The sequence below is a fragment of the Amblyomma mixtum genome, chromosome 10 (assembly GCF_055824585.1).
Source record: "Amblyomma mixtum isolate Tamu chromosome 10, ASM5582458v1, whole genome shotgun sequence".
Lineage (NCBI taxonomy): Eukaryota > Metazoa > Arthropoda > Arachnida > Ixodida > Ixodidae > Amblyomma > Amblyomma mixtum.
The window spans coordinates 9,347,829-9,373,501 of NC_143021.1; the positions used below are offsets into that span (position 1 = coordinate 9,347,829).

The window sequence follows — 25,673 nt, forward strand, 5'->3', positions numbered from 1 at the left end:
TGTCGTCTTTAAAAGCAGAATCCGCCTTATCAACCCTTGTTATTCGTCGCCGCATTGCCAGCCTAAACCTGTTCCACAAGTTCTTTTACAGCACCCACGGTTACGCAGGCTATATCACATCACCAGCTCGCATATCGCATCGCACTGGTCACATTCTTCAAGTTGCCCGGCCTCGGTCCCATACGACCACGTTCGCTGCCTCCTTCTTCCCACGAGCAGCATTAGATTGGAACGGCCTTTCCCACAGCATCGCCGCTATCACCTGCCCATCCAACTTTTCCAAAGCACTAACAGATCATACTGTATGTTGAACCCACATGGCAACCATTGTACTTAATTTTTTGTATAATCCACCCCTTATGTAATACCCCTACGGGGGTCTTTAAGGGGTCTTTAACTGAACTGAACTGAACTGAACTCTTCAGTGCACCTTTAAGAGTGCACGGCGGAATAGCGTTGATGGATTTCGTCGTACTCTACTTCAAACTCATACATCCCAGAGAGTCCTCATATCCAAGCATGACGCAGTGGTGCAGCGGTCAAGCGATGCGCCAGTGCCCTGCGATGGCAGGTGTTGCCACCGGTGGTGAGACCCATGTTACTCTTCCCGAGATACCTCTCGCGACCAATTGTTAATTGAACTCCCATATGCCGAGGTTGGCAGTTGACTCACAATTCGGTAGGCAAGTTGTGATCACGTCAGAAGGTCGCGTGAACTGGGCGGTGGCTAGGCTGCTCGAGAAGAAAAACCCCGGTCTGACAAGCTCCAGCTTCTCTTGAGATATTTTGGTCACGAGGACGGTGTCGACGCCGGGTTTTCAGCGGTACGGGGACCTTAAAGCTATAGCTTTAATAGTTCTATCTCAGACTGCGCTCATATTGCTCGTAAAGGATGTCCACACGGGCCAGCTGTTAGTTGCAGCCCCAGCCTGCGGTTAAGTTATTGCCTGATGGTCAACGGCAGTGCACTAGAACCTTTCCCGTGTGGAGGTTGAACAACATTTTGGTGTGAACTTCCGTGCAAGGAGATTGCGTTTGGTAGTGGCAACCTCAAAAGCGGTGCTGTAGATAAAGTTTGGTTTATTGGTTTATAGGGGTTTAACGTCCCAAAGCGACTCAGGCTGTGACGGACGCCGTAGTGAAGGCCTCCGGAAATTTCGACCACCTGGCGTTCTTTAACGTGCACTGACATCGCACAGTACACGGGCCTCTAGCGTTTCGCCTCCATCGAAATTCGGCCGCCGCTTCCGGGATCGAACCCGAGTCCTTCCGGTCAGCAGCCGAGCGCTGTAACCACTGAGCCACCGTGGCGGGGCTCTAGCTGAAGTCTTGAGCTAGAGAGTGAAGGAGCATCGCATAATTCTGAAGTCGCGCAGCGAATGTTTCATAGTCGTATCAAGCCACCGGTGCGATTTCACAGTTCCTGTATGGAGGAGACGTCATCAGCGAGTTCTGCTGTGAAATGAGGTGGAGAATCGCAACCCTATATAGTGGGACTCTTGGGAACAGCCAATGTCCCAGTCACCGCGGAGACACTCGACGTCGCAATCTATCACCAGTGCTTGAAGCCCCCTTCACCTTCAGAAATCTGTCAACGCCCCTTGCCTCTCCCATCACTTCTCCCACCATGCCCTTTCTTGCCTCATTTTCAATCTCGAGATCAAGGGACGCGTACACGATTGTGCTCCTGGCGAAATAGAAGGCCCGGAACTCCATGCATAACGGGAACTGTTCCACGCTTCTTTCAAGTTTTATCAAAATCTTCCTTTGTTTCCGGTATCAAAGCTAGTGAGTGATTTGGCACAGGAATACCTGCTGCCAGCCCACAGGCATTGCTACACTCTGTGTAGATAAAAAAAACTCAGCAGCGAGCTATAGCGTGTGGCCTCCAGCCTCCGCGAGGTCAACCATCTTGAAATCGTTCCATTTCCTTTTTTGCTCTCCTGGCATCGCCAAAGTACGTCCCCACATGGCATCCGAGTACAGTATCTGGCCAATGAAACGCAGCACGCGCTGTCACATGGGAGCTGACTTCCTCTACTAATATTTAAGGCGGGGCTACATGGCTATCATTTGACATTCTAGATTTTTCTTGCTACATGTCAGCATGCGCCGCCAAGCATAAGCCATTCGCGTCAATTTGTGCTAGTTTCATGCTCCACGTGAGGTGTTTCCTTGCGTTAGGTCCATTTATCCACCATTTTGCACATAGCGCAACAAGAGCGGGACACGAGACGAAACACTAACACAAACGAGCGTTTGCGTTGTCTTTCGTCCCTTGTCCAGTTCTTGTTGCGCTGTGAGCAAAATGATGAACAGTTACCGACTCGCCCGAATTTTTGCCTTCCTGAACGGTATATTTATCCTCTACCGCAGCATGATCGAAATTTCCGCAGCCCTTCACTACGGTGTCCCTCATAGCCTTAGTCGCTATAGGACGTTAAACCACCGTAACACCCCCCCCCCCCTACCGCAGCATGACTAGATGCCATGTACAAGTCTGTACCACTAGCAGCGGCAAACAATGACAATACGTATTGCAAAGAAGAGCACGCTTTATCGCATCATAACCATCGGCCATTAAAAATACCAATGAAAAATGGAACGGCACTAGTTATTTTGTAAAGATTCGTGAGGCTTCAGCAGTTATTCTTTCATTTTCAGCATCGTGCCGCTAACACTGCAGCTTCTACTCAGTGAGATTCAACCTGCAGAGTCCACCATCAGTAGGAGTGTTTACTGCCTAAAGAAATACCGCCATGCCGGTACCACAGTCCCCATTCTTCGAACGAACCCCCTCCCATATTATTCTACAATTACCAATGCCGAGAATCTCAATGGTAAAATAAGTATGCCATGTGTGACAGTATCCACTTCTTTACCGAAATGTAAGCAAGTCCACCGTACGCATTGTAGGGGCACTAAGCGTCCGGGCACGCGCCACAGTGCAGGGGTAAATTCGATGCCACGCGCAATGAGCCATGCCTGCCTTTGCTGCAGATACCAAAGTTTTGAGGAGGAGCCGTGACCAGGTGGCGCGTAAGTTGGCGGAGGCGTTTTGTATCAAACAGAAGGGTAAAGATTATGTAAGTGACCCTTCGATCAAACTTTATCAGAATGAAAACAGGTTTTTGGTTTGCGCATGTGTGTGATGTGACAGTTTGAAGCTTTAAAAGGAGTGTCGTTTTTTCGAATCAAGTTAGTCGCGAGTCTGCGCTTGTTGTGTTACCTTCTTTTCCGTGTCTTTTTGTGCGCAGTACCCCCCTTGTATTCACCACGATTGACCGACTAGCCCAACAACGTACGCTCTTAAACACTTCAAAACGTACAAGCATACAGGAAGTACTTGAAAACAACGCATAAAAACTGTAGGGGTGTGCGAATAGTGGTTTTTTGATTCGAAGCGAATTCGAAGCGAATAGCAATTTTCTTCGAATAATTTCGAAGCGAATAGTTCGAATAGTACTTCTGGCACTAAATAGAAGCTTAATGACAGTAGCAATTTCCGAAACCATTTATTTTCCTAACAAACGATGCCATTACATACTGCACTAAGACTTTATTTAAAACCATGCTTCAAAATTTTAACAGAGCACCTAAAGTGAGTTAGGAACAATTTTTACCGGTGTGGTTATAAAAAGTTATAACACATAAAAATACCGCCTGCGAAATTAGAGATAAAACACAAAAAATGACAGTATAACAGAACGGTGCCAGTAGTACAACCAATAACTGAAACCATAGGAGTAACTGCACTATATACACCGCAGCAAGAGCACTAAGATCTAGAATGAAAAAGAAAAGGACATTCTACACTACCGGTGACCAGTGGTCGAAGGGGTCGAATGTCCAACACTGAGCTAGACAATCGCGTTAAGTGCACCGACTTGCCACTTGCGTTGCTTGCGTTTCTATAGTTTAGGATCCTCACTTCTTGTCTTGGATTGCGCCTTCTTTTCGGTTACGCCAATGGGATTGCTGCGTCCAAAGATGCTAAAATGGAACATAGGCTGACCGGACCTCCTAGCAGCACTTGAAGCATTGCACCATCGCGTATCCAAAGCTTCCACAGCACCAATAGGTTGGCCGTACTATCGGGGAACAGAGCGTTCAGGACGCGCCCCCCAAGGCTCAAATGCATCGCTACCACCTTGCGGCCGGTGATTGGTGCGTCTATTTCGCTATCCGAGGGGTGCTCGTATGGAAACGTCGCTTCTGCCCTGTCTCTGTTGGGTTTAGTGCGGCAAACTGGCGCTCTTCCCGGCCTCTGCCGTCACTCTGACAAGACGTGTCGCACGACGCATTTTTTTTTTTTTTGCCTATGTCTAGCAGCTCGCGGCTGCTGTTTGCCGGAGCGTTGCTTCTCTTATCAAGCTGAAGGATCGGAACATCGTTCCGGTTACATTCCCAGACTAGCAAGAATGGAAGCGACTGTACAAAACTCTAGAGCCGCAAGCGAAACGTCATTCGCACCGCTGGCGCCTCCTGGCAAAATTGTCCCCGGTAGTACCTCCGAGCAGCACTTAGCATCGCGCTTGCAAAATGCTCTCAGCCTCCAACGTATACCGGAGTGCCCGAGTTGCGGCGACGGAGCGCGGCACACCACCGAAGACGGCTCAATGCCCTGATTACGACGGCGTTACGTTCCCACCAATGCGCAAGCAGTCCGAATAGCAAGAAAAGACGCCAGTCGTAGATGGATGCGATCATTTCGTTCTTCGAAAGTTCGACAGTCACGTATACGTCCGCAGCCTCCCCGATGCCGAGCGTTAACGGCAGTAATCATCCACGGGTGCACAATAAGCTTGGCGTTATCACACGCTAAATGCGCCCTACCCATTGAAGTAAGTATACACTCCGGCGACATCGAGTCCCTGCGCTGCCGCTGAATTTTTCTCGCCTCCGCCGGTAATATGATGGCTTGCTTCAATGCTGCCGAGAACGGCCGCCCATGTTCGGTACGCATGATTCGTCACCTGATTGGGTGAAGCGATAGCGCGGTAGGGCTGCGTGTTTATCTTCGCATCTGTCCTATCAGATAATCTTTTCCGCAGCTCTGTTGGAAAAAAAGAAAGAGGGGGGGAGGGGAGGGGATGAGCACGGCCAAGCGACGCCCGCGTTCTAATACTTGCGGCGTCCGAGCTCATCGATAACGTCACCGCCAGCCAGTGTATATAAATGGTTCGCTGACAATAAACAGGTTTTTTTTGTTTTGAAGCTTAGACGACTGTCGGCTGTGTTCTTCCTTCATTGCGTCTGCCTCGACACGGTGGCAGCGACGCGGCTTATGGCAGACGGCCAGAACGCAGGATCTTCCGCATGAGCGCGTCGCCCTCACCTTTCTTCCGTTTGTCGCTGGATTCGCACCCCGACCTGATTGTAATTTGCGTATTGAGTGACCCCCGAGCGTTGAAAGCGCAACAAAAAAAAGCCATCTATGCGGCAATACTCGTAACCGAAACCACATAAAGCAAGCGGGCAAGCGTCCCAGTAACACTATTCGCGCGAGACGAATACTTCGAAATTTCGAATACCGAGAATTCGGTTCGAAGCTAATATCGAATACCGTGCAATTTGATCGAATATTCGAAATTATCGAATATTCGCACACCCCTAATAAAAAGTGTAAAAGTGGGCGCGCTAAAACCTGGCACATAAACGCGACTTCTCTGCATAAAAGCGAATAGCAGAAATGAATGCGCCGATATGTCAAACTATAGGTGAATTGACAACTAAATAACACAGTGCAATAATAAATAATAAGGAAAGCTGTCAGGATTTTTTTTCCTTAGCATGGCTGAATACGAGCCGGTTTGTATACAGCTTGCTTGGTGTCAGCTCGTGAAAGAATGGAAAAACAAGTGACGGGAACTAGGCCAAGGCTATTACATTATAATGTCAATATTAGATTGGCAAAACTGGTTGACGTATTAAAGGGGTTGTGAAAAGAAAATGAAGCTGCCCGGTTTTAATTTGTACTGCTTCCATAAACATTAGACATGCTGATTCCGAAATTTTTCGACTCAATATTGAATGTGCATTTAATAAAGCACGTTCGAAATCGCTGCCTTTTTGTGCTCATGAAACGACCATGTGCCGCCGTCGGCTGGCACACGCACTACTCGACTACGTCATTTTAAGATCTTCAGAAACGTAGAGATATCTTCAACTTTCGTTTGCCCTAAAATAATAGCTTTATGAGAAATTCAGAAAGTCAAAACAGGGTTTTCCAATTATTTGCACGCGTAATTGCACTCTGTTAAACTGCAGCGCGTGATCATACATCAATCACTGGGACCAGTTTCGGTTTCGGTTCTGCTTCTCCATCCTCCTTTGCTTCAGTATCAGCGGCTCGACATAGCCTTGCTTACGTGAACCTATCTAGGTGGTGTTCCTTGACAGCGGCGGTTTGAGTCAGAGAATCGAGCTGAGCAAGGTCAGCCCATCTCGACGGCTCTCTGTTTACATGAACTCGATACGAACGAGTCAGCTATCGCGGCGCGCATCGGCTCCGCGCTTCTGTTCTTTGCTGCAGAAAAACATATTCCAGAAGGGTGTTAGGCATAATTTGCAGATGGGGCTGCCCACCCCTTGCGATAGTCAACCCACCCCTTGTGATAGAGATGAAGACTCGAGTCCCCGACCGGGTTCGGAGGTTCACGGTCGGGGCTCCCGCAGGCAGAGGAGTCGCAGGCTCTCGGCATGACTGCTACTTGCCGGGCGCGCGACGTGCCGTTGCGAGCGGCGTAACAACGACTGACAGCAGCTCGCCGCCTGCGCCCAGCCGATGTCAATGACAGGCCGCACGCGGCGCGTCGCACTGACAAGGGGTAGAATGCGAGCGCGCAGAGCGCCAGCGTCATAATGACGTGGGGGCGCGTTTCTCGGGGCCGGCCTGTCAACCTGGATGCCGGCCGCCGGCGTCAGAAAAACACGCTAGTATTATTTGTTCACGCTCATAACAAGCACTGGAATAGATGAATGCCAAAAATGAATCATTTTTGAGGATCGTTGGCTGATGCCGCGTTGCTGGCAGTATTTAATTCGGCGATACAAGCAAATTTCATCCCATGACCGCTTTATTTACTGCCTGGTCGCCATTCGCATAGCTCGCATTTGCTAGCTCCGCTGGCGTCGCGGAAATCGAGCATATCTTTATTTTATTATGGGACAGGTTCACAGTTAAAGGGGTGACGAGAGTAGTACCTTTTACAGCGCTGACCAGTTCCGAAGCTCAGCTGCGGTATCGATAGTATCGATGCAAAACCAGGTAGGCTTAGCGACGACCAGGGCCGCCGGCAAGCCTCGCAGTTCATCGCCCGGCGCGTCCGCAGGCGGCGTCGTTGCCGAAAGCTCGGCATGCTGCCACTGCTCGAATATAACAGGCAGCCTTTCTGATAGCATGGCTGTTTTGTCTTTTCTGGTGCGAATGTGAAATACAGCGAGTCGGCAGGCCGGCCGGCAAGCCTGGATCCCGTCCGTTGGCGTCATAAAAATGAGCTAAAGATTTTTATTCACGTAAATAATAAACTGTGGGAGCAAGAAGTGTGGAAAATAGATCATTTTTGAGGATCGTTGAACAATGCCGAGTTGCTGGTAGAAGCAGCAACTGTAATACGAGCAAATTTCTTGCCACAACCGCCGCTCAGCTGCCGCTGCCCGGCCGTTGCCGTCCGGCTTGCGCGCCTGGCGTCCGCTATATAGCTCCGCTGCCGAGCGCACCGCAACAATGACCATATTTTTTTTTTGTTGTGAGACGATGCTGTTGACAGTAAAGCGATGCCAAATGCAAGCATTTTATTATAACCCAGGCTACTTCCGAAGCGCTGTCCACCGCGGCTTCGATGCAAAACAGGCCTAGCGACGACCAGGGCAGCCAGAGAGCAGTGCAGTTTGTCGCCCGGCGCGCCCGCGTCCAGCGCCGTTGCCGAAAGCGCACTACGTGGGCAGGCATGCTTTGTCGCCGCCCGAGTACAGCCGGCAGTCTTTCTGATAACATCGCTATTTTGTCTTTTCTGGTGCGAACTTCAGTAGCCAAGCAGCGCGCAGGCGCTGGTGTGCGGTGGCAAAGTGTTACACCGGATGTGGGCCGGGCATGAGTCTAGCGGCGCAAAGATGCTTGCCGCTCCGTGTCCCTGCTTGCAGTAGGCGGCAGTTCGCAAGCGGCGACTGGATGCGTATATTTGTATTATTTGTATGCGTTTTAAGGCATTCCTCTCCATGTCAGAGCGGGTCTGTTATCGTCTGAAGTAATCGCGTCCACGTATGCGTTACTGAGCGGCACTAAAACGCAGCCTGTGTGTTCAACTTAATTCAAATGGTCGTTCAACGCACCATTGTAACCATTGTAGTGCCACTCCTGTAACGGAAAATGGAAAATGTTTGTTCAGTGTTAAACACACGACAGAAAAACGGTTATCGATCCATCGCACAAATTCGAAGCGAGTGCCAATCGTTCAGCACACCTTCCATTTACCTTCATTCAAGAGCATTGCATTTCCAGAGGGCCATCTCCATCACCATGATTTTTCTTATTTCTGTTGCCTCATGTTGTTTTTTGCTTTTTTAGGTCTCCAGGTTTTTAGGACTGTTATTCTTCTTTAATCTTTTCGTCGTATATATAGGTTCCTTTACATAGCTTACACCTGAGCTTATTTACCTCGTTTGTCGGTTTTTTTCTGTTTAGGTTCTTTGTCACCAATTTTAAGCAGGTCTTATTTCGTCATCTCTGTGTTTTGTTTTATTAGACCTTTACGCTTTGGTGTCTGGTTTGCTTGTGGTTTAGCCCCGGCCATCAGAACAGGCACCACTCCAGTCTCAGATTACATTCTGTTGTTTTGCTTGAGATGTGCATTTTTAACTGAAAGCACAATCCTTTAGCAAGTAATAATTGTGCATGTGAGAGCGATATGCGATCGTTGGTAATGTTGTATGCCAAAGCGTTAAGCTCATTTTCAGCGGACTGTAGTTATGGTGTCCAAAAAATCCCGATTGGTCGCAGAGGTCGTGAAAGCCCACTTTGAGGAGTAGAATGAAGATGATTAAAACTTAAGTCGTCATTCTTACCCACCAGTAGAACGAAAAACTGGGCGAGTTGGTGTGTGTTTACCAAATGATAAGAACTTCGCGTTTCTTTCCTCGTCCTCGTCTTTTCCGCTGGTCATTATATCCACCCTCCAGAATCCCCGGGTGACCAGGTGGGCCGCATGGTCCGCCGGGTTCCCAACAAACGCGGAGGGTTACGAAGTAAGGATGCCTTGCGGCTGGCAAACGTCTTTGTAACCAGACGAATTCTTAATTCGACTCCGTGTGTCCACCTACGGAAACAAGAGGAGGATGCGCTTGAGGTCATCCTTCGCAAAATTGTTAAACGCGCCCTTGACCTCCCCATCACTACTTCAAACAGCCGGCTTATGGCTCTAGGGGTGATGAATACTTTCCGGGAGCTCCGGGAGGCGCACCTTACAAACCAGTACACGCGCTTGTCGCTAACGGAGTCGGGCGCCGCTTTCTTGCTCGACTCCATATCCAACACTCCACTCCCATGGAAGACAGGTTTCGCATCCCAGAACTGTGGAGACGTGCTCTCCACGTGCGGCCTCTTCCAGCTAACATGTCACACGAAGACCATAATGGTCGGCGCCTGGCACGAGCGGAAGCGCTAGCCAGACATTATGGCAACAAAACAGGTGTATACTACGTGGACGCCTCTGGTCCTCACCACGGGGAATGGTACACGGTCGCGGTGGTTCACAACAGCAACACAGTTAACGGCCTCACCTTCCGAGCCAGCAGTGCAAAACAAGCTGAAGAGGTCGCGATTTCTCTCGCGGCCTCACATTCCGATTCAAAATACATAATCACTCACTCCCGAGGGGCCTGTCGGAACGTCGAACAAGGCTGCACTCTCTTCCTAGCCTATCGAATCTACCAAAATTGCATACGGGATACGGACCCCGCACACCGTTACCTTATATGGGTCCCTGCTCATCAGGGGTTGACAGGAAACGAGGCAGCAGACGCAGCCGCCCGCACGCTCTCTCACCGGGCTGTTTTCTCCTCCATACCAGATCAGGAACCCGATCAGGAACCCGATTATATATGTTGCTCCAAAATAAAATAATCAGTTGAAGTCAGCGCAGTATCCTCTTGCCTTTCTTTGTCCGTGTCTTAGGAGTGCGCTGCGTTTTTCCTCAAAACCGATTTTAATCCGGTCTATACATTCAAAGATATTACAGCGTATTATCAAGACAGTCATCAACTTAACCCTAGCCAATGTAAAGGCCTGAAAAAGGCGAATGAGTGGCTCCTTCTCCGCCTTCTCACCAATACATTGCTGTGCCCGGCAGCACTAAAACATTTCGACCCCTCCTTTAGCGGCAGCTGCCCGCACTGTAGTGCGGTGTCTTCTGACACCTATCACATGGTCTGGGCCTGCCCCTCCAACCCCGTTATTCCCCTCATCCCCAACCCAACCCGGGAGGACTGGGAGGCGACCCTGCTCGGCTGCCACGACTTACAGGCCCAACAAGCCTTAGTCGGGCGCGCCCAGGCGGCGGCCACCGCCACTGGGGTCCCACGCTGGGAACCTCCACCTAGTGCTTCTAAGGATCGGTCCCTTACGGGGTGATCAATACATACCTCCTGTCCCTTGTTAATAAATGTTTTCACCGCCACCACCCGCCCACCACCAAAACAACCCATCTCGCCCTACAGAAGTTACACCCACCACCCACCTACCACCTCTACCCTGCAGAAGGCGTTGTATATAGCAACCATCAATTGATTCTACCTCCAGGTGCCTCAGTCTATGAGAAGCCCTCGCCGCGAGAAGTTCAGATCCACTGCAGAACAGTAGCTGCTATCCAGCTATCTTAAGTCCCCGCGCGCTTGCTTTCACGGATTTCGGTTCAAATGAAATTGGTTTTTGAGACAAGGAAATGGCGCAGCAATTGTCTCACATCTTGGTGAACACCTGAACCGCGCCGTAAGGAAAGAGAGTAAGATGAGAATGAAAGAAGGAAGAGAGAAAGAGGTGACGAATGGAGGGCTCTGGAATAATTTCGACCTGATGACGGAAACTTGGAAGCAGTCCGGAGCTGCGATTGAATATGACTTTTTCTCCATAGCTTGGGTCATCATCTGCATTGCCACGTGTGTGATTTTCATTTTTTTTCCTAAAGGACCTTGGTTTCCGCGGCCCATCATTGCAAGAAAAGATGGTTGAATGGATTGACCCTACCAGCGTCGCTCCTTAAACGAGGCGGTAGCCGGCTTCCCTATGTGCTCGGTATTTTTGCTAAACTAACAGTACTAGTGGAACTCCGCGAAATGCCGACATCATCAGTGTGAATCCGCTGTGAGTGAAGTCCTAACCTTCCAAAAGCACCACCCACAAGCTGCCTCGCCGCTCCACCCCTTGCCCCTCGCTTGTGTCTGCATCAAAACGGTGATCGCCGGTGCCATAGCCGGCTGCTGATCTCACCCGTTGGGCTCGCCTGTTGCCAGTCGAAACTAGTGTACTTCTGCAGTGCAAATTGTTTAGCCACAAAAGGAGCACTCCTCGTCTCGGAAACGTGCATTGCGGAAAATCATGCGTGATATTTCGTGCTAACGTATATGGTATTTCCTGACTCAGGGACTAGTCTGAGGAAATGCTGAACTTTTTCCTTCCCTGAAAACTTTGTACGCAAGCAACAACGCGGCGTGTTTTGGTCCCCTAACCTCTCGCCCTCGGTCTGCAGGCTGGACGAGACCGCAGAGAAAGAGGATGCCGCCGCAGCGGACGAGGAGAAGGGTGAGTGGCTGCAGTCGCACCAGCTCTCACGCTATTCGGAGAAAACAGCGCGCGAAAGACAGGACCGAGAATTGGAGACAAACACACACACAGCGCTGACTAACAACTGAAGGTTTATCGTATTGCTCGCAACAAATACCGGAAGAATGAAATAAAAATACTAATAAAAATATTCGAAGCTTTATTGCATTGCTCGCAACAAATACCGGAAGAATGAAATAAAAATGCTAATAAAAATAAAAACGCACAGGTTCAACGCTGTTGAACCGAATGTCAAGCGATAACTCTGATTATATAAGACACAACGCTATAGTTTCAATGTTTTATTTTCGAGGGCTCCGCAATTTTCTCGCACACTATGATGTCATCGCCACCTTTTGCGGCCGGGAGCTTTGGCTGTGGGTGAACGGGCGCTGCATCGAATGCAACCAGCGTTTCGTTGTACCTATCAAAGTGCACCAGTGTTCTACGCGGAACCCACTTTCATGCCTTGCGCAATGCGATGCCGTCAGACGCTCTCCCGCTCCACTCGGTCAAGGTGTGTGACGTCACGGATAGTGTGTGACTTCAGGGCTGGCCTATTTGGCGAAGTTCCTGCGCGCCCCGTTTTCATCGAAATCATGCGCCAAATGGCCCGGGAACCTTGCGTAATGCTATTCGGAGAGCGAGACAGGGGCCTCTTTTATAAGCCGCGGGATTGACATTTCCTTCCAAGACAGTTAATGTCCAACATCTCTTAAGATACGCTGAATACAAATTTAAATTTCACTCTTTCCGTAGGTTACAGCGCCCTAATCACAAATGATGCCGTAAACCTTTTGTAGTGTTTATTGGTTGATTCTCAAAGCCGCCAGCACGCGTCTTTATCCCGTTGTTTCTGGGGAGATTCGACTAGATTTATTTCGAATGATAGCTTCCACGCACCACTGCTGCTGCATTATTCAAGGTTGTCGTAGTTGCCTATGGCGCCTTATCGTGAAAGTTCTTTGTCAGCTTGTGATTCTGCTCTTCAACAACCGCCAAGCACGTTTGATGTTATCGCCGCCACCGTCGAGTTGTTCAGCTCTCTGTGGGCGCGATTCCACGTAATAATTTCCTTTCCTAATCGTTGAACTGTCATCCTGACAGCTGGGCTGCTGTCACCACCACGTTACATCTGCTGGCGGTGCGAGGTGTGCCAGGGACAGGTACTGCTGAAGCCATTCAAGCGAACCTGACCGAGCAGCACACTCGAAGCATCCTTCGATTTCTGTGGCTACTCCCTAAACACGCAGTTCTTCCGGACTACAGTCGTGTGCAAAGGGAAGCTGCAAACATCACCCAGCCTGCCGCAGTAATTATGTACAAGCCTTCGGTGCCTCCATGTTTCAATGGTTCACCTGGCCACTACAAGGAGGAATAGGTCCACCATTTTGACCGTGTGGCTGCCTTCAATACTTTGGAAGACGGCATCAAATTTCGATATGTCTGAACGTGTCGGTCCTGCTGGCTGCATACGCACTAACACCCCAGAAAGCGCGAACTCTCCTAGCGAGAAGTTCAGAAGCTGTGCGTCGTCTTTTGGTATACTTCATGCAGCCGAAACATAACCTAAACGAGAATATAGCTACTTCATCTTGGTTCAAACAGAGAATTACCGCTATGAGCGCCTTCCGGCCCTGAACACTGTGGGGAAAATAGTCCGCCGACCACGCCCGAGATGCTTTGCTTTTCCATTCCAGTAGGCACAAATGTAGGCCTCCGTGTTAGGCTTTTGGCGGAATGTTTAACTCCCACACTTCAGGCCAGAAAACACTGACATTTCCCTGGGTGAATGGACGCCTAACAATAGCTGCGTGAACGCATGCGGGCAGGTGAGAGCCTGTCGCCGGACCCGAAGGCACCCGAGCTGCGCACGGATATGCTGCGGGCGCAGCTTGGCGCCATCATGACCAAGAAGACGACGTACCTGCGGCGCAGCTACCTGGTGGTGCCGCTTCTGTTGCTGGGACAGGTGGCCATGCTGAGCGTCGAGGAGATGTACCTGCGCACCGGCACGCTGGCCTGGAAGCGCGTCGACGACCTCTTCGAGAACTTCGTCAGCCCGCAGGGCCGAGGTGAGCGGGCGATGCTGGCGTCTCTTCTATGGGTTCTACACCGACGGCACTTCCAAGAGAGCAAACGGCCTGTCTCTGGTCTGTGCACATGAGACAAATGAAATAAGGCACCACACATGTCGGGATCCCGGGATATAGAGTGTCAACGAGCATAAGGCACAATGTGGCGTGGCAAGCTGCACGCATTCGTACCGATCTATACATAAACAGCACCAAAGAAACCGAGTTGACATTGATGCGTGGTGCGCATGCGAACGGGCTGTACCAGAAGCCGGGGCGAGTTCGTATGTCATTGAGATAAATAGCCCGAGCTCAGACGGGAGCGAAAGGAAGACAGAAACGGAGGAATACTGCTTTTTGTATGACTTTCTTTCGTTTGCAGGCAGGACAAAACCAGAGAAAATACCACTCAGGGAGAGAAAAAAGGGACACACACATTACCGTAGGACTTACGACACATTTGTTTCAACACATTCCACGGAGTTTAAACGCATGGTCCTGCTCATGCGCACATGTCTCACATAAGCGCCACGAAAAAAAAAGGATGAAACAGGTGAAAAGAACGAAAACGACGCTTAAAGTATCCATGCAGGCATTGATAACAGATGCCACTCTTTCTCAGTGCAAATCACTGAAGGGTCACTCATGTAGTAGTGCCTGTCCTTCTTAGTCAGCCTTTTCCAACACTCCCCTCACAAATGTGTGTGCGCAAGAAATCTATATTAAACCACAAACCAGAAATATACGAGCTCCAGCCCCGTGCAAACATTTACGCAAGTGTATAAAACACACTTGCTACTTCAGAAAAACATACAAAAGCGGACCTTTAATTCATCCCTTAATAAAAGGGGCGCACACTGCAAGGCTTCCAAAACTGCGCTGAAGGACCCTGCAGACTGCGAGAAGTGCGACGTTTATTCGGGTTTGAACATGCCAACTAAACTGCTTTAAATGTTTTCACACCGAAATCCATCTTAGCCACATCTTGGCGTATATTTAACCTCTGCTGGGGTAACACGCATATATGGATAAGGTCTTGCAATTAAGGGTTTAATTTTGTGCACTTCTCATGCTCATCATTAGATCAGACCGTCTTGAAGAGCGACAACTGCATAAACACATTATAGCTTCCCGGTTAGTTTCTTTACGCGCCTGAAAGGGTTGAGAACGCCTCAAACAGCTCGCGCCCACGTCTTTACTTGTAAGAACAGGTAACTCCAGCGCGGCGCAACAGAGAGCATGGGCGGCAGTCTTTTGCATGCATCGACTGGCTGCTCCTCATACTCGAAGTAAATTTCAGGTTCTCCTCCTTCCTTGCACCAGGGGTGACCCGCCAGAGACGGTTGGTAGACTGGAAGACTGAAGCGTTGTCTTCGCACCAGGGGTGCCCCGTCAGAGGCGGTCTTACGATGAGTTACGATGCAGGGATAAAGGGAATACTTGAAGTTTTATTTACAGATATCTACATTACGTACAAATTTAGGCACTAGAGACAAATTAAGCGGCAAAAAGACAACCAACAAAAACCTGGAACTGGCTAACACTAGGGCAGGCCCCTACTCGGCGTAGCCGAAAATGCATAACACCTGACTTTAGCCCAGAACCCTTTTTCCGGCTCCGGGGCCCGGTTTTAAAGACCTAAAGGCCCGGCCCGCATTTGGTAGCACCCAATCATGTTATACTCCTAACATGATTGGTTCATCAAGGGCATGGACAGCCCTCAGCTTCCGTAAGATAAAAGCCCCTCTCCATCGCAAAATAAAAATGAAAACACACAAACGCACAGTCGTGCCAGCAGGTGCGAGGTAAAACATTCTCTCCCTCGCAAAATAAAAGCACAATCAAATGCAAACACACTCTCGTGCTTGCACGTGCCATCCGTTTTTCCGATGACCCTCGACCTTGGCGTCTTCTCGGAATTGGGGATTATCGGGCTTAAACGGGCAGTTACTGCTGTAGATGACTGCGAGCTCGGACCCGTGTTCCAAGGCGACTTAGCTTTCTTAAGGCTGTTAGTTATCCGGCGCCCGGTCAGTCGCGTCACCAAGCTCAGGCCTTCGCTGTTCCCGCCTAGCCACGCTGTCGCCAGCTATTCGTCATTTTTATTGGCCCCCTCGTCAACAGCGCACTGACACCGTTCCGTCCGGCAGTGCTTAATCTTCAGGAGGTCCGCCGACCTTTCGAACCAGACGTTCGTCGCTAGTTTGTGCCTCGGCTGGTGTCCGTTATGATGAGGGTTTTAGGACGAAGAGGGGGGGGGGGGGGGGGGGTCGTCGTGTGGCGGCTCTTCAGCCCCATAGCTCTCACCGCTCTTTTGCCCAGCCGGCGCGAATCGGCCCCGCGGGGCGAGGGACACCCGTACGTCCCGGCGCCTTCGCGCGCGGACGCGTTCCGAGAAAGGTGACACAAAGGTCGAGAGCACCCAGCCGCCCCCTCACGCCGGAGGGGTTCATTTACTGCGTATTTGCACCAAATATTTGGCCCACCCTTTTCCGCCCCTACAACATTTTCTGGAAGTAAGTGATCACCCCAGTGTACTTCCCTCCATCTTCCTTGAGGCTCGAAGGTTTCGCAGAAGCCTTTTTCGGTTTTCGGGACAAGGTTTCACTGACCGCTACTGGAAGACAAGGAGCGCCGAATGCCTATATGGCGCCCAACTAGTCTTCAAGGCTTTGCTGCATAACCTAGGGGCAACTTCACTTCAGAGCATTTGTAAATGACAAGTTTGCAATGCTACGTTTAATCAACCTGGAATGAGCGGAATAACAAGGAAAAAGTTCTACTTTAGACCGAGGCACGTCATTTTACACCCCTGTCCGTCAGATAAAAGTTGAGTTGTATTTCAAGGAGCCTAATGGTCTTCTTATCCAGTGAGGCTAGCTTGGCAGTGCTGTTGGAGGAATTAGCGGGTAGTGAGGTTAGGAGGGCAGATAAGGCGTATCCAGGGCGGGCACATACTGTGCTTCCGTGGATTAGCAGACACACGAGAACTAGGTATGGGATTCCTCATCAATCAGGACACAGCTGGCAACATAGAGGAGCTGTATACCAAAAGAAGGCAAGCGTAGCAGGGTGTTCCAGAAGGTTAGGTGGGCGGATGACATTAAGAAATTTGCTGGGATACGGCGGCTGCAACTGACGAAGGACAGCGTTAATTGGAGAGACATGGGAGAGGCCTTTGCTCTGCAGTGGGCTTAGTCAGGCTGATGATGATGATCATGATAATGGTCTTCTCGTAAAATGCATGCACTTTGGTGAAAACCATATTCAGTCTGGTTCAGCGCAGGAGCAAAACCGTACTTGCTTTGCTGTGAAGCGCACCTAACTCGCCTCCGAGAGGGTAGCGGCGGCATTGCGGGAAAGCGCACATCATCAGTCAATACAGCACGTCGTTGGCTTCGCGTACAATTCAGCGGCTGGTCACCTCAGCACCAAAATCTGAGTTAAATGCGCATATTCTTTCAGGTATGAATTGGTTTGGTTTATCTTAACGTCTTAAACTGACTCAGTTTATGAGGCACACCGTAGTAGAGCTCCGGATAATTTCAACCTTCCGGGGTTCTTGGATGCCCACTGACAGCGTACAGTACACGGGACTCCAGCATTTCGCCTCCATCGAAATACGACCGCCGCGGATATATTGTGCTTTTGCTCGCGTCTTTTTAAAACTCATAAGGTTCTCAGTCTTTGGATTCCTGCTAGAACTTCCCCATGCTTTATTCTGTTTTTTTTTTTGCTTCTCTGCAATCTTGGTTATACCAGACCTTGTGGTTTTGGCGCACCACTCCCGAAGACGGAGGAATAGCTTGGTGTGCAGCAGTTATAATAAACGCTGTAAATATTTCGTAGAGGTCTTCTACACTTAAGTTAGTTCGTAAACAATTTCTCCAATATGTCCTTTTCCCAATGTAGCGCGCATTCAGCTACGTGCAGCTTCCAATAAGGTTGTTTACTTGAAGGGATTGATACTGGTGATGACAAGTTAATTGCCACGGGAAGGTGATCACTGCCGAAGAGGTAGTTCAGAAATTCTCATTAAAAATCGATAAAAGCAGAGGGTGAACTAAAAGACATGTCTGTGCAGCTCACTTTTTAGAGCGTGACGAGCAGTACGTGGGTTTCCCTGCATTGAGCAGGCCGACATTATTAAACAGAATAAAATCCTCTAAAATACGACTTCTAGTATCACTTTGATCGTTTCCCCCAAAACACCAGAGTGCGCATTGAAATCTCCAGCAATAAGATATGGCTTGGTAGCTGTTTAAAAAGTGCTGATAGATCATGGAGTGTTAGTGTTAAGTGTGGCTCTTTGTGTATAAAGCATACTGTAATTGTTTTAAAATGTTATACAGTGACTGCAAGAGCTTCATATGTAGTTTTAAGAGCTTGACTTGGAGAGTTGCAACACCACTCTGTACTAAAACAGCGACACCTCCAGATTGCATACTTGAGTGGAATGTGTCAACGGAAGACTTTATATTTATTTAAATGTTCTTAATTTGAGATACATAGTTGGTTTCCTGCAGGCATAGCACCAAGAGAGAAAGTGAGTTTAAGAGGTCCTTTACATCGCTGTAGTTGTTCAGTAGACTTCTACAGTTCCTGTGAATTAGGAACGCCATTTTTAGCGTTTTTTTTTTTTCAGAAATATACGCTTGGCAGAAAATTACGGTGCCATCACTTCAAAAAACATTTCTAAACTGCGAAACCCACTGCCTCTAACGAGCGCCTGTCGACACGTTTTCTTTCGGCATGTCAATACGAAATGAAATGAAGAGCGCTGACGAAGCAAAGGTTGTGATCCCGCTCATGCCAGTGTCGCGTGTTCCGGAAGCGGCAGGCAAAGAAGCGGCTGTTCTCTGCGGAGGGCTGGGCGGCCGAGAGTCGACCGAGCGACGAGCGAGCAGTGAGGGCACGAGTGTGCTTGCCTTGCGCGCGTTGAGGCGACGGTCCGCTGTTGGACGGCACCGGTTCGGGTGCGGGGTTACACTCAAGGAGGTTCAATAACCTCCAGCAAAGCGGAAAGCTTTGCTGGAGGTTATTGAAGGTTAGCGCTTGTCTGCGTCGTTTACTTTCTGTCCCGTGTGTTCCCTGTGCGCTATTTTTTTTACATCAATAACCTCTTAGGTTGCGCCAGTTGCACTTCGAGAAAAACGTCCGGCGAAACACACGCCTTTTGGGCGTGCATCGGCGAGCGCCTTTCACCATACTTAGGCAGACGTCTCAAAATTTAAAAACGGCACCGAGGACCGAAATGCCGGAATGAGGAGTTTATCGGTAACAAGTGGGGTTGAATACGTAGTATTCCCTAAGAAATGTCAAAAAGGCAGCCAAGTGCCAAAATCCCCCATTTAAGCATTTATAGGCATGTTAGGCAAGTCCCTAGAGTTCCGGGCCCTATTGATGACACTTTGGTCCTTGAGGCCCTCCAGCATATCTTCTTCGGTTGGTTTGTGAAAGTTGGTTTCATACATCACAGCCCTGACGATGTATAGAGATCTGTGTGCAGTTACTTAGTCAGGGGTATCCCCATTTGACCCTATATTTTGGACAGCTTTGAATATTGGGCATTGTCTTTCAGGTATAGCAGGAGGTCGCCAATAGATATTGTTATTAGCTTGTAGCCCGTGCGGTCACAGCGGTCACAGCCCGTGCGGACAGCGGTCAGGCTTTTTGCTACCAAGAGTGGGGATACCATTCGGCCAGTTATTTCTGTCTCTTCGCTGTGCAGAAAATCAAATTTTGGGAATGTTTCCTTCGATTTCTGGAAGTACTGCGAATTCACCTCGGTCCGCACTTTTCTGTGAGGGCCATCATTTTGTTGCGAAAAAGGAGCCATAAAGTATGTGTGTTGTTCGGCCATGGTGTTCCATGGCCTTGGTGTTCGGCTCAACCACCAGGATCCCCTTTTCCTCGTACATAGCCGTGCCACGCACCGCTAAGCGTGGGTGCTCGAGTCCGTGGTGGAGCATTGCTCATCAACATCCCACAGCGTGAATGTCCCTGCGGATGCTCGGGAAACCGTGTTGTCGCAGCTCACCATCACGTGCATGTTGTAGATGCCTCTGCGGGGGGACTGGAAACAGAAGAAAAATGTCTAGACACATTATAAGGTGCTTCAGCGCTACCATTAGGCTACCTTGACAGGTAGCATGACATTTCGACCAAACACACTGTCGTTCAGCCTGATCAATGATTCAAGCAATGACACGTGTGCATAAGAAACATTACATGACCGAATAAACGCGCTCCGATTTGTTTTCAAACTCATAAGAAATGTTGGTGATTACAGTAAGTTCTTTAATGAAATTCGAAGTCATGTCACGAGATCCGCGAGCTCCTTCTCGCTGAACTGATCATGTGACAATTCCTACCAATAAAAGCGTGCTAGACTCCATCTATGTGCGCACACGGCATGAACAGTTGCTTCCGTGCAACAACCCACCCGCCGTAGACAGCACGCGCAGAAAATGAATATTTTCTCTCTTCCCCTCGTCACTTGCAGGATATGGCTAAATCCTGAGAATGCCACCACCGCGGTGGCTCAGTGGTAAAGGCGTCCGACTAATGAGTCGGGAAATACGAGTCCGATCGCGGCTGCCGCTGCCCCGCTTCTCTGAAACTCAAGGCCCCCGTGTGCTGAGCATTGTCATTGCACGTTAAACAACCCCAGTTAATCTTAACGATTCGGATTTGGAAACCTCTACTACGTCGCATCGGACAGCCTGTGTCGCTTTAGGATGTTAAAGCACACAAACCATCCAAACCAGCCCTGAGACAATACGCGCATATCACTCTGTACGCGCAAATAGTCACGCGCTACTGTGAATGAAGTGCGCTTTCCCGCAGTGCCATCGCGGCGCTCTCGGTCGCAGTAAGGATGCAGTGAGTTAGGTACGCTTCACAGCAAAGCCAGCGCGGTGTGGTGCGCTCCTTTTCGGCGGCAGACGACACGTAGCACCACCTCCAGGCACCTGTGCGCATTCGCTCTTTCGCTTTTAGAGTTCACGGTGCCTCTTTTTGTCGCCGTTCCCTCCCTTCTTGATCTCACCCCTCACGGCGCGGTTGAGGTGTTGACCAAGAAGTGCGACAGGCACTGCGTCTTTCCATTCCTCAAAAACCAATCAGTCTACTTCCTGAAGTGGCTGTCACTGACGCGTAAGCGCCCAGTGTCTCTTGGGTGCAGTTGAAGCATAATCCCATCTCCATGGGGCCGAAGTGAGGCCCTGACTGTGACGCGTGCTGCAGGCGCCGACAAGAACGCACTTCGCGCCGTCCAGAGGGCGGCGTTCGAGCTGCACACGGCCATCTTCGCCCAGCGGCTGGCCAGCATGGTGCTGGTGCCGGTGTCCATGTCGCTGACGGCGTCCGCCTACGTGGACCTCCCCCTCAAGGAGCGCGTGAGTGGGCTGAAGCTGGTGCAGCTCATGGCCGGTCTGTCGGCCGAGCGCTACTGGCTGGCCACCTTCGCCACCGACCTGCTCACGCACGTGGTGTCCAGCCTCTTCTGCACGCTGCCCCTCCTCTTCCTCGACAAGGACCTGTGGTACTGCAGGGACCACTACAAGCTCGGTGAGCGCCTACCCTCTCTTGTCATTTCCATCCCAGCGCTGAGAAAGAAGAGAGCGGTAGCATGGCATTGCAAAGAAAAAAAAATATTGCGGCACGATCGCACATCTGATGCGGTAATTCTGCAAAGGCGCATGAATTTACCTTCGGTGATCGCATTTATGTTTTTACTCTGCTCAAGGCATTTCCTCTGCGCCAAGGCTTCGCAGACAAGGCGGAATGTTTCCGGAGGGAAGTATTTGAATTCCACTTCGCCGACAATTTTCCGTTCCGCTGCTGCGTGGGCGCCCAGTGGGTGCTGGTGTGGGAGAGCGGTCCACATTTATTGAGAAAGCCCCATGACGCTTCGTGAAGAAACGGCGGCCAGCTGACCGACGCGTCAGCTCTGCGAGGCAGCCATGGACGTTCACTGGAAGCCTCTCACTTCATCGTCTTCTACACGCTGGCACGTGAGGTGGCGATACAGGGTCCCCGCCCTAGACATTTGGTCCATAAAAAAAAAGCTAAAGAGATGAAAGAAATTGGGAGAGCGTGAATTAGAGTGATGGGGACACTATGTACCAACTATTTACACGTATGTACAGTAAATCCGCGTTCGGGTCGTAGTCCGATGGCTAATCAGGAAAAATCAAAATCGAAGTTCAGGAGGTCGCGCTTGAGAGAAATGTAGAGGTCGGCCAGTAGGTACCGCTGTTCTAAGAGGTAAGGCAGAAGCCGCTATGGGGGCGGGCGCAGAGCCGGCAACACAAAAGTCGGATGATGACAGGCAGAGCGGAGGTGGCACTAGCTGATGCAGACTGTGTTCTTTCAGGGAGCTAGGCATGCACAGACGCTTAAGGTTGGGACAGAGCCTTGCGGACAAGTGAGGCTCGTGCAGGTCTGGCTTTCCAGCTGCACGCACTCTGTTTTTCGTAACGAAGCCACCAGGGTTGGGAGGTTGGTAGCGTGAGAACAGCGGACGCCCTTGAGGGACAGAAAAGTGCACGATACGCGCGTGACAGCAAATGATTGGTGCCCTTGGTATGTGGCGGTCGTGAAAGATGAGGCCTATGGTCCGGCTTCGTATGTAAAAGCCGTGGCGACACAGGTGGTGGACATGGGCCGTGACGTCGCGTGCTGCGGGATGCAGACGTAGAACACCTAATCCGGGCGTTTGGCGTTGCTGTGGAGACAGCTGCATGGTGGAACTAGCCTCTGGAGCTTCCAGGGCGGGCGCAGTGCGAACCCTTTCTGGTGGGAAGGATTTCATATCGCGGCTACGACTGAAGGCCGGAGACGCTGGGATACAGGAGTCTTTAGACTTCTTACTGGTGTGTGGGAGAATATCAGGGATTGAGGCGCGAAGTTGTGGTGAGGGGTCAGGAGCTTGGTGCGAATCCGGCAACACCAACTTCTGAGACGCATATGGCAACGGGTCTAAGAACCTAAGAAGGGAAAGCGTCGGGACGCAGAAGGACTGCTTATGAGACAGCAGTGGCTCCAATTGCACCGTCTCGGCACGCTGAAAATGCGGCTGTCGTGCAAGCGCGAAAAACATCAGCAGAGAAACATCCCAATTTGACGCCAGCCCTCGTGCAGACGAAAGCGCATATCAAGAAGAGAAGGAAGTGTGTGTGTGGAAGTGATCTGGAAGCGCACGTCCAGGGCTACGCGGCGGTTGACCCTCGGCCGCTTATTACCAACGTGACAATATCGTGCACGGCCTGGAACAAGCGAAAAAACTTGATGTAATGTTCGCATAGCACGCATCACAGCCGGAGGCAAACGTTTATTGAAAAACAGCGGACAAGAACAGGTTATATATATAGTCGAGTCGGAAAGGGCGTCGAACGTCACATGATCAAACACGATAACACACCCAGTGATTTTTGGGCACGTGGCAGCAGCACGCTACACAGAATAGCCATATCGGCATGTTATCACGTTATCACACCCCTTCCCCCTCAGTCAAAACCGTAGCGCTGCACAGGTCGTCGATCACGCGTAGACCGTCTAAGAACCAGTGGTGCCTCAGCGTTGGGTAGTTCTGGTTCTGCGCTTGGAGTCGGTAGCAATCTGAAGAAATCACCGGTTCCACTTGCTGGAGTTGCCGGTTCCGAAACCCATGCCTTTCGCAGATGGTCCCGATGACGTCTATGCACATTTCCTTCAGACGTCTGAACTTCGTACATGACGTGACCCAGACGGCGTAACACCCGAGCAGCTAGCCATGTAGGCCCTCGGCTGAAATTTCTCACGTACACAGCATACCCACACTCGAAAACCTTTGACGGCACACGTTGACACAAGTCCGCGCTTTCCATGTCGGGGTGCAGTTTTGACAGGGCAGAGCAGAAGTTCAGTCCCAACATGAGCTCTGCTGGTGCCTTTCCGGTCTGAGAATGAGGGGTGGAGGGCTGCTTGAACAAGAACCGAGAAACTTTACACGCCACTGTGCCTTGCCTTTGCTTCTTCAGTGCACACTTGAGCTCGCGAACCATCCGTTCTGCTCTTCCATTGCTTGAAGGATGATACAGTGCTGTGTACTATCGCGCTCAATATGAGTTGCAACGCGCGGTAATCGACCGGGGCTCGTTCCGTGGTGTGCCTCCTCCAAACAGTCGCTCGGAATTCTGGGAGAAACTTTTTCCTGAAAGGGGGTGCTGTTGTTTCCTGGAACAGCAGTTTCTCCCAGAATTCCGAGCGACTGTTTGGAGGAGGCACACCACTGAACGAGCCCCGGTCGATGACCGCGCGTTGCAACTCATATTGAGCGCGATAGTACATAAACTGGATACCGTTTAGCCTTAGGAATTCCTGGAATTCCTTGCTTAAAAAGCAGTCCTATTGTCAGACACTATCAGATCTGGTAGACCGTACGATGCGAACATTCTACGCAACTTTTCGATCACTGAAAAGGACTGAAGGGATGGCATTATCTCGATCTCAGCCCAGTTCGAAAACGCATCCACTGCCACAAGAAAGCAAACAACACCTTCGACTGGCCCCGCAAAATCGATATGTACCCTGCTCCAAGGTCTTTCGGTTTGGTTTGGTTTATGGGGTTTAACGTCCCAAAGCGACTAAGGCTATGAGAGACGCCGTAGTGGAGGGCTCCGGAAATTTCGACCACCTGGGGTTCTTTAACGTGCACTGACATCGCATGGTACACGGGCCTCTAGAATTTCTCCTCCAAAGAAATTCCAGCCGCTGCGGCCGGGATCGAACCCGCGTCTTTCGGGTCAGTAGCCGAGCACCATAACCACTCAGCCACCGCGGCGGCCCAAGGTCTTTCGGGTTTCGTCCAGAAATGTGTAGGTGTCTTGGGATCACTTTGCCTGTTCTCTTAACATGGCTTGCAGTGCCGGACGAAATCTTGAATCTGCGCGTCAATTCTTGGCCACCAAACATATGACCTCTCGAGGGCTTTCATAGCCGTGATTCCAGGATGATTTGCATGTAACATGCCAAGAATTCGCTCCCGTAGTCGTTCCGGAAGCAATACTCGGTTTCCCAAAAGGACGCAGTCGCGGTCGACGGATAGCTCATATCGTCTCGCATCGTAGGCGGAATATTCTGATGGCACGTTGTGCTTGGGCCAGCCGTCGATAATCCACGCCTTAACTTGAAGTAATTGAGGGTCTTGCCTGGTCGAGGATGCCACTTGTTGTGCAGTTACTGGGGGATACTCCATTGCCTCTAGCAGGAGAACATCGGCCGGATCTTCGGGTTCACCTCGCGTCTCATTTGCGGGTAATCTGCTTAAGCAGTCAGCATTTGCATGATCTTGCGTTTTCCGATAGTCCAGGTCGTAACCATAAGCCGACAGCGTTAACGTCCAACGGAGCATGCGTGGTGATAATACAGCTGGAATTTCCTTTTCTTGTCGAAATATGCCGAGTAGCGGTTTGTGATCTGTCAGAATGAAGAACTTTCTTCCACAAAGATACTGATGAAAATGACGAATGCCAAAAACTATGGCTAAAGTCTCTCGATCTATCTGGGCATAGTTCCGTTCGGTCTTTGTTAACGTTCTTGACGCATACGCGATGGGTCTCTCTCGTCCTTGAGGGTCGCGGTGCGCTAGGACTGCTCCTACTCCCACCGGTGAAGCATCGCATGACAGAACTAAAGGCGCGCTGGGATCAAAATGCACCAGCAGCGACTCGGACGTTAGAAGCTGCTTCAGGCTTTCGAACGCTTCCTGGTGTTCTTCAAGCCACAACCACGCG

At 50.3% G+C, this 25,673-nt stretch overlaps 1 protein-coding gene across 1 annotated transcript in view; it reads left to right on the top strand.

Moving 5' to 3' along the window:
- Positions 1–25,673, top strand: part of LOC149325097 (phospholipid-transporting ATPase ABCA3-like) — a 282,026-nt gene that overhangs the window by 168,362 nt on the left and 87,991 nt on the right. The window contains exons 13-15 of the mRNA XM_089564187.1: positions 11,745–11,797; positions 13,651–13,893; positions 21,142–21,465. Coding sequence (XP_089420313.1) covers positions 11,745–11,797; positions 13,651–13,893; positions 21,142–21,465 — 620 coding nt within the window. The remainder of the gene's footprint in view (positions 1–11,744; positions 11,798–13,650; positions 13,894–21,141; positions 21,466–25,673) is intronic.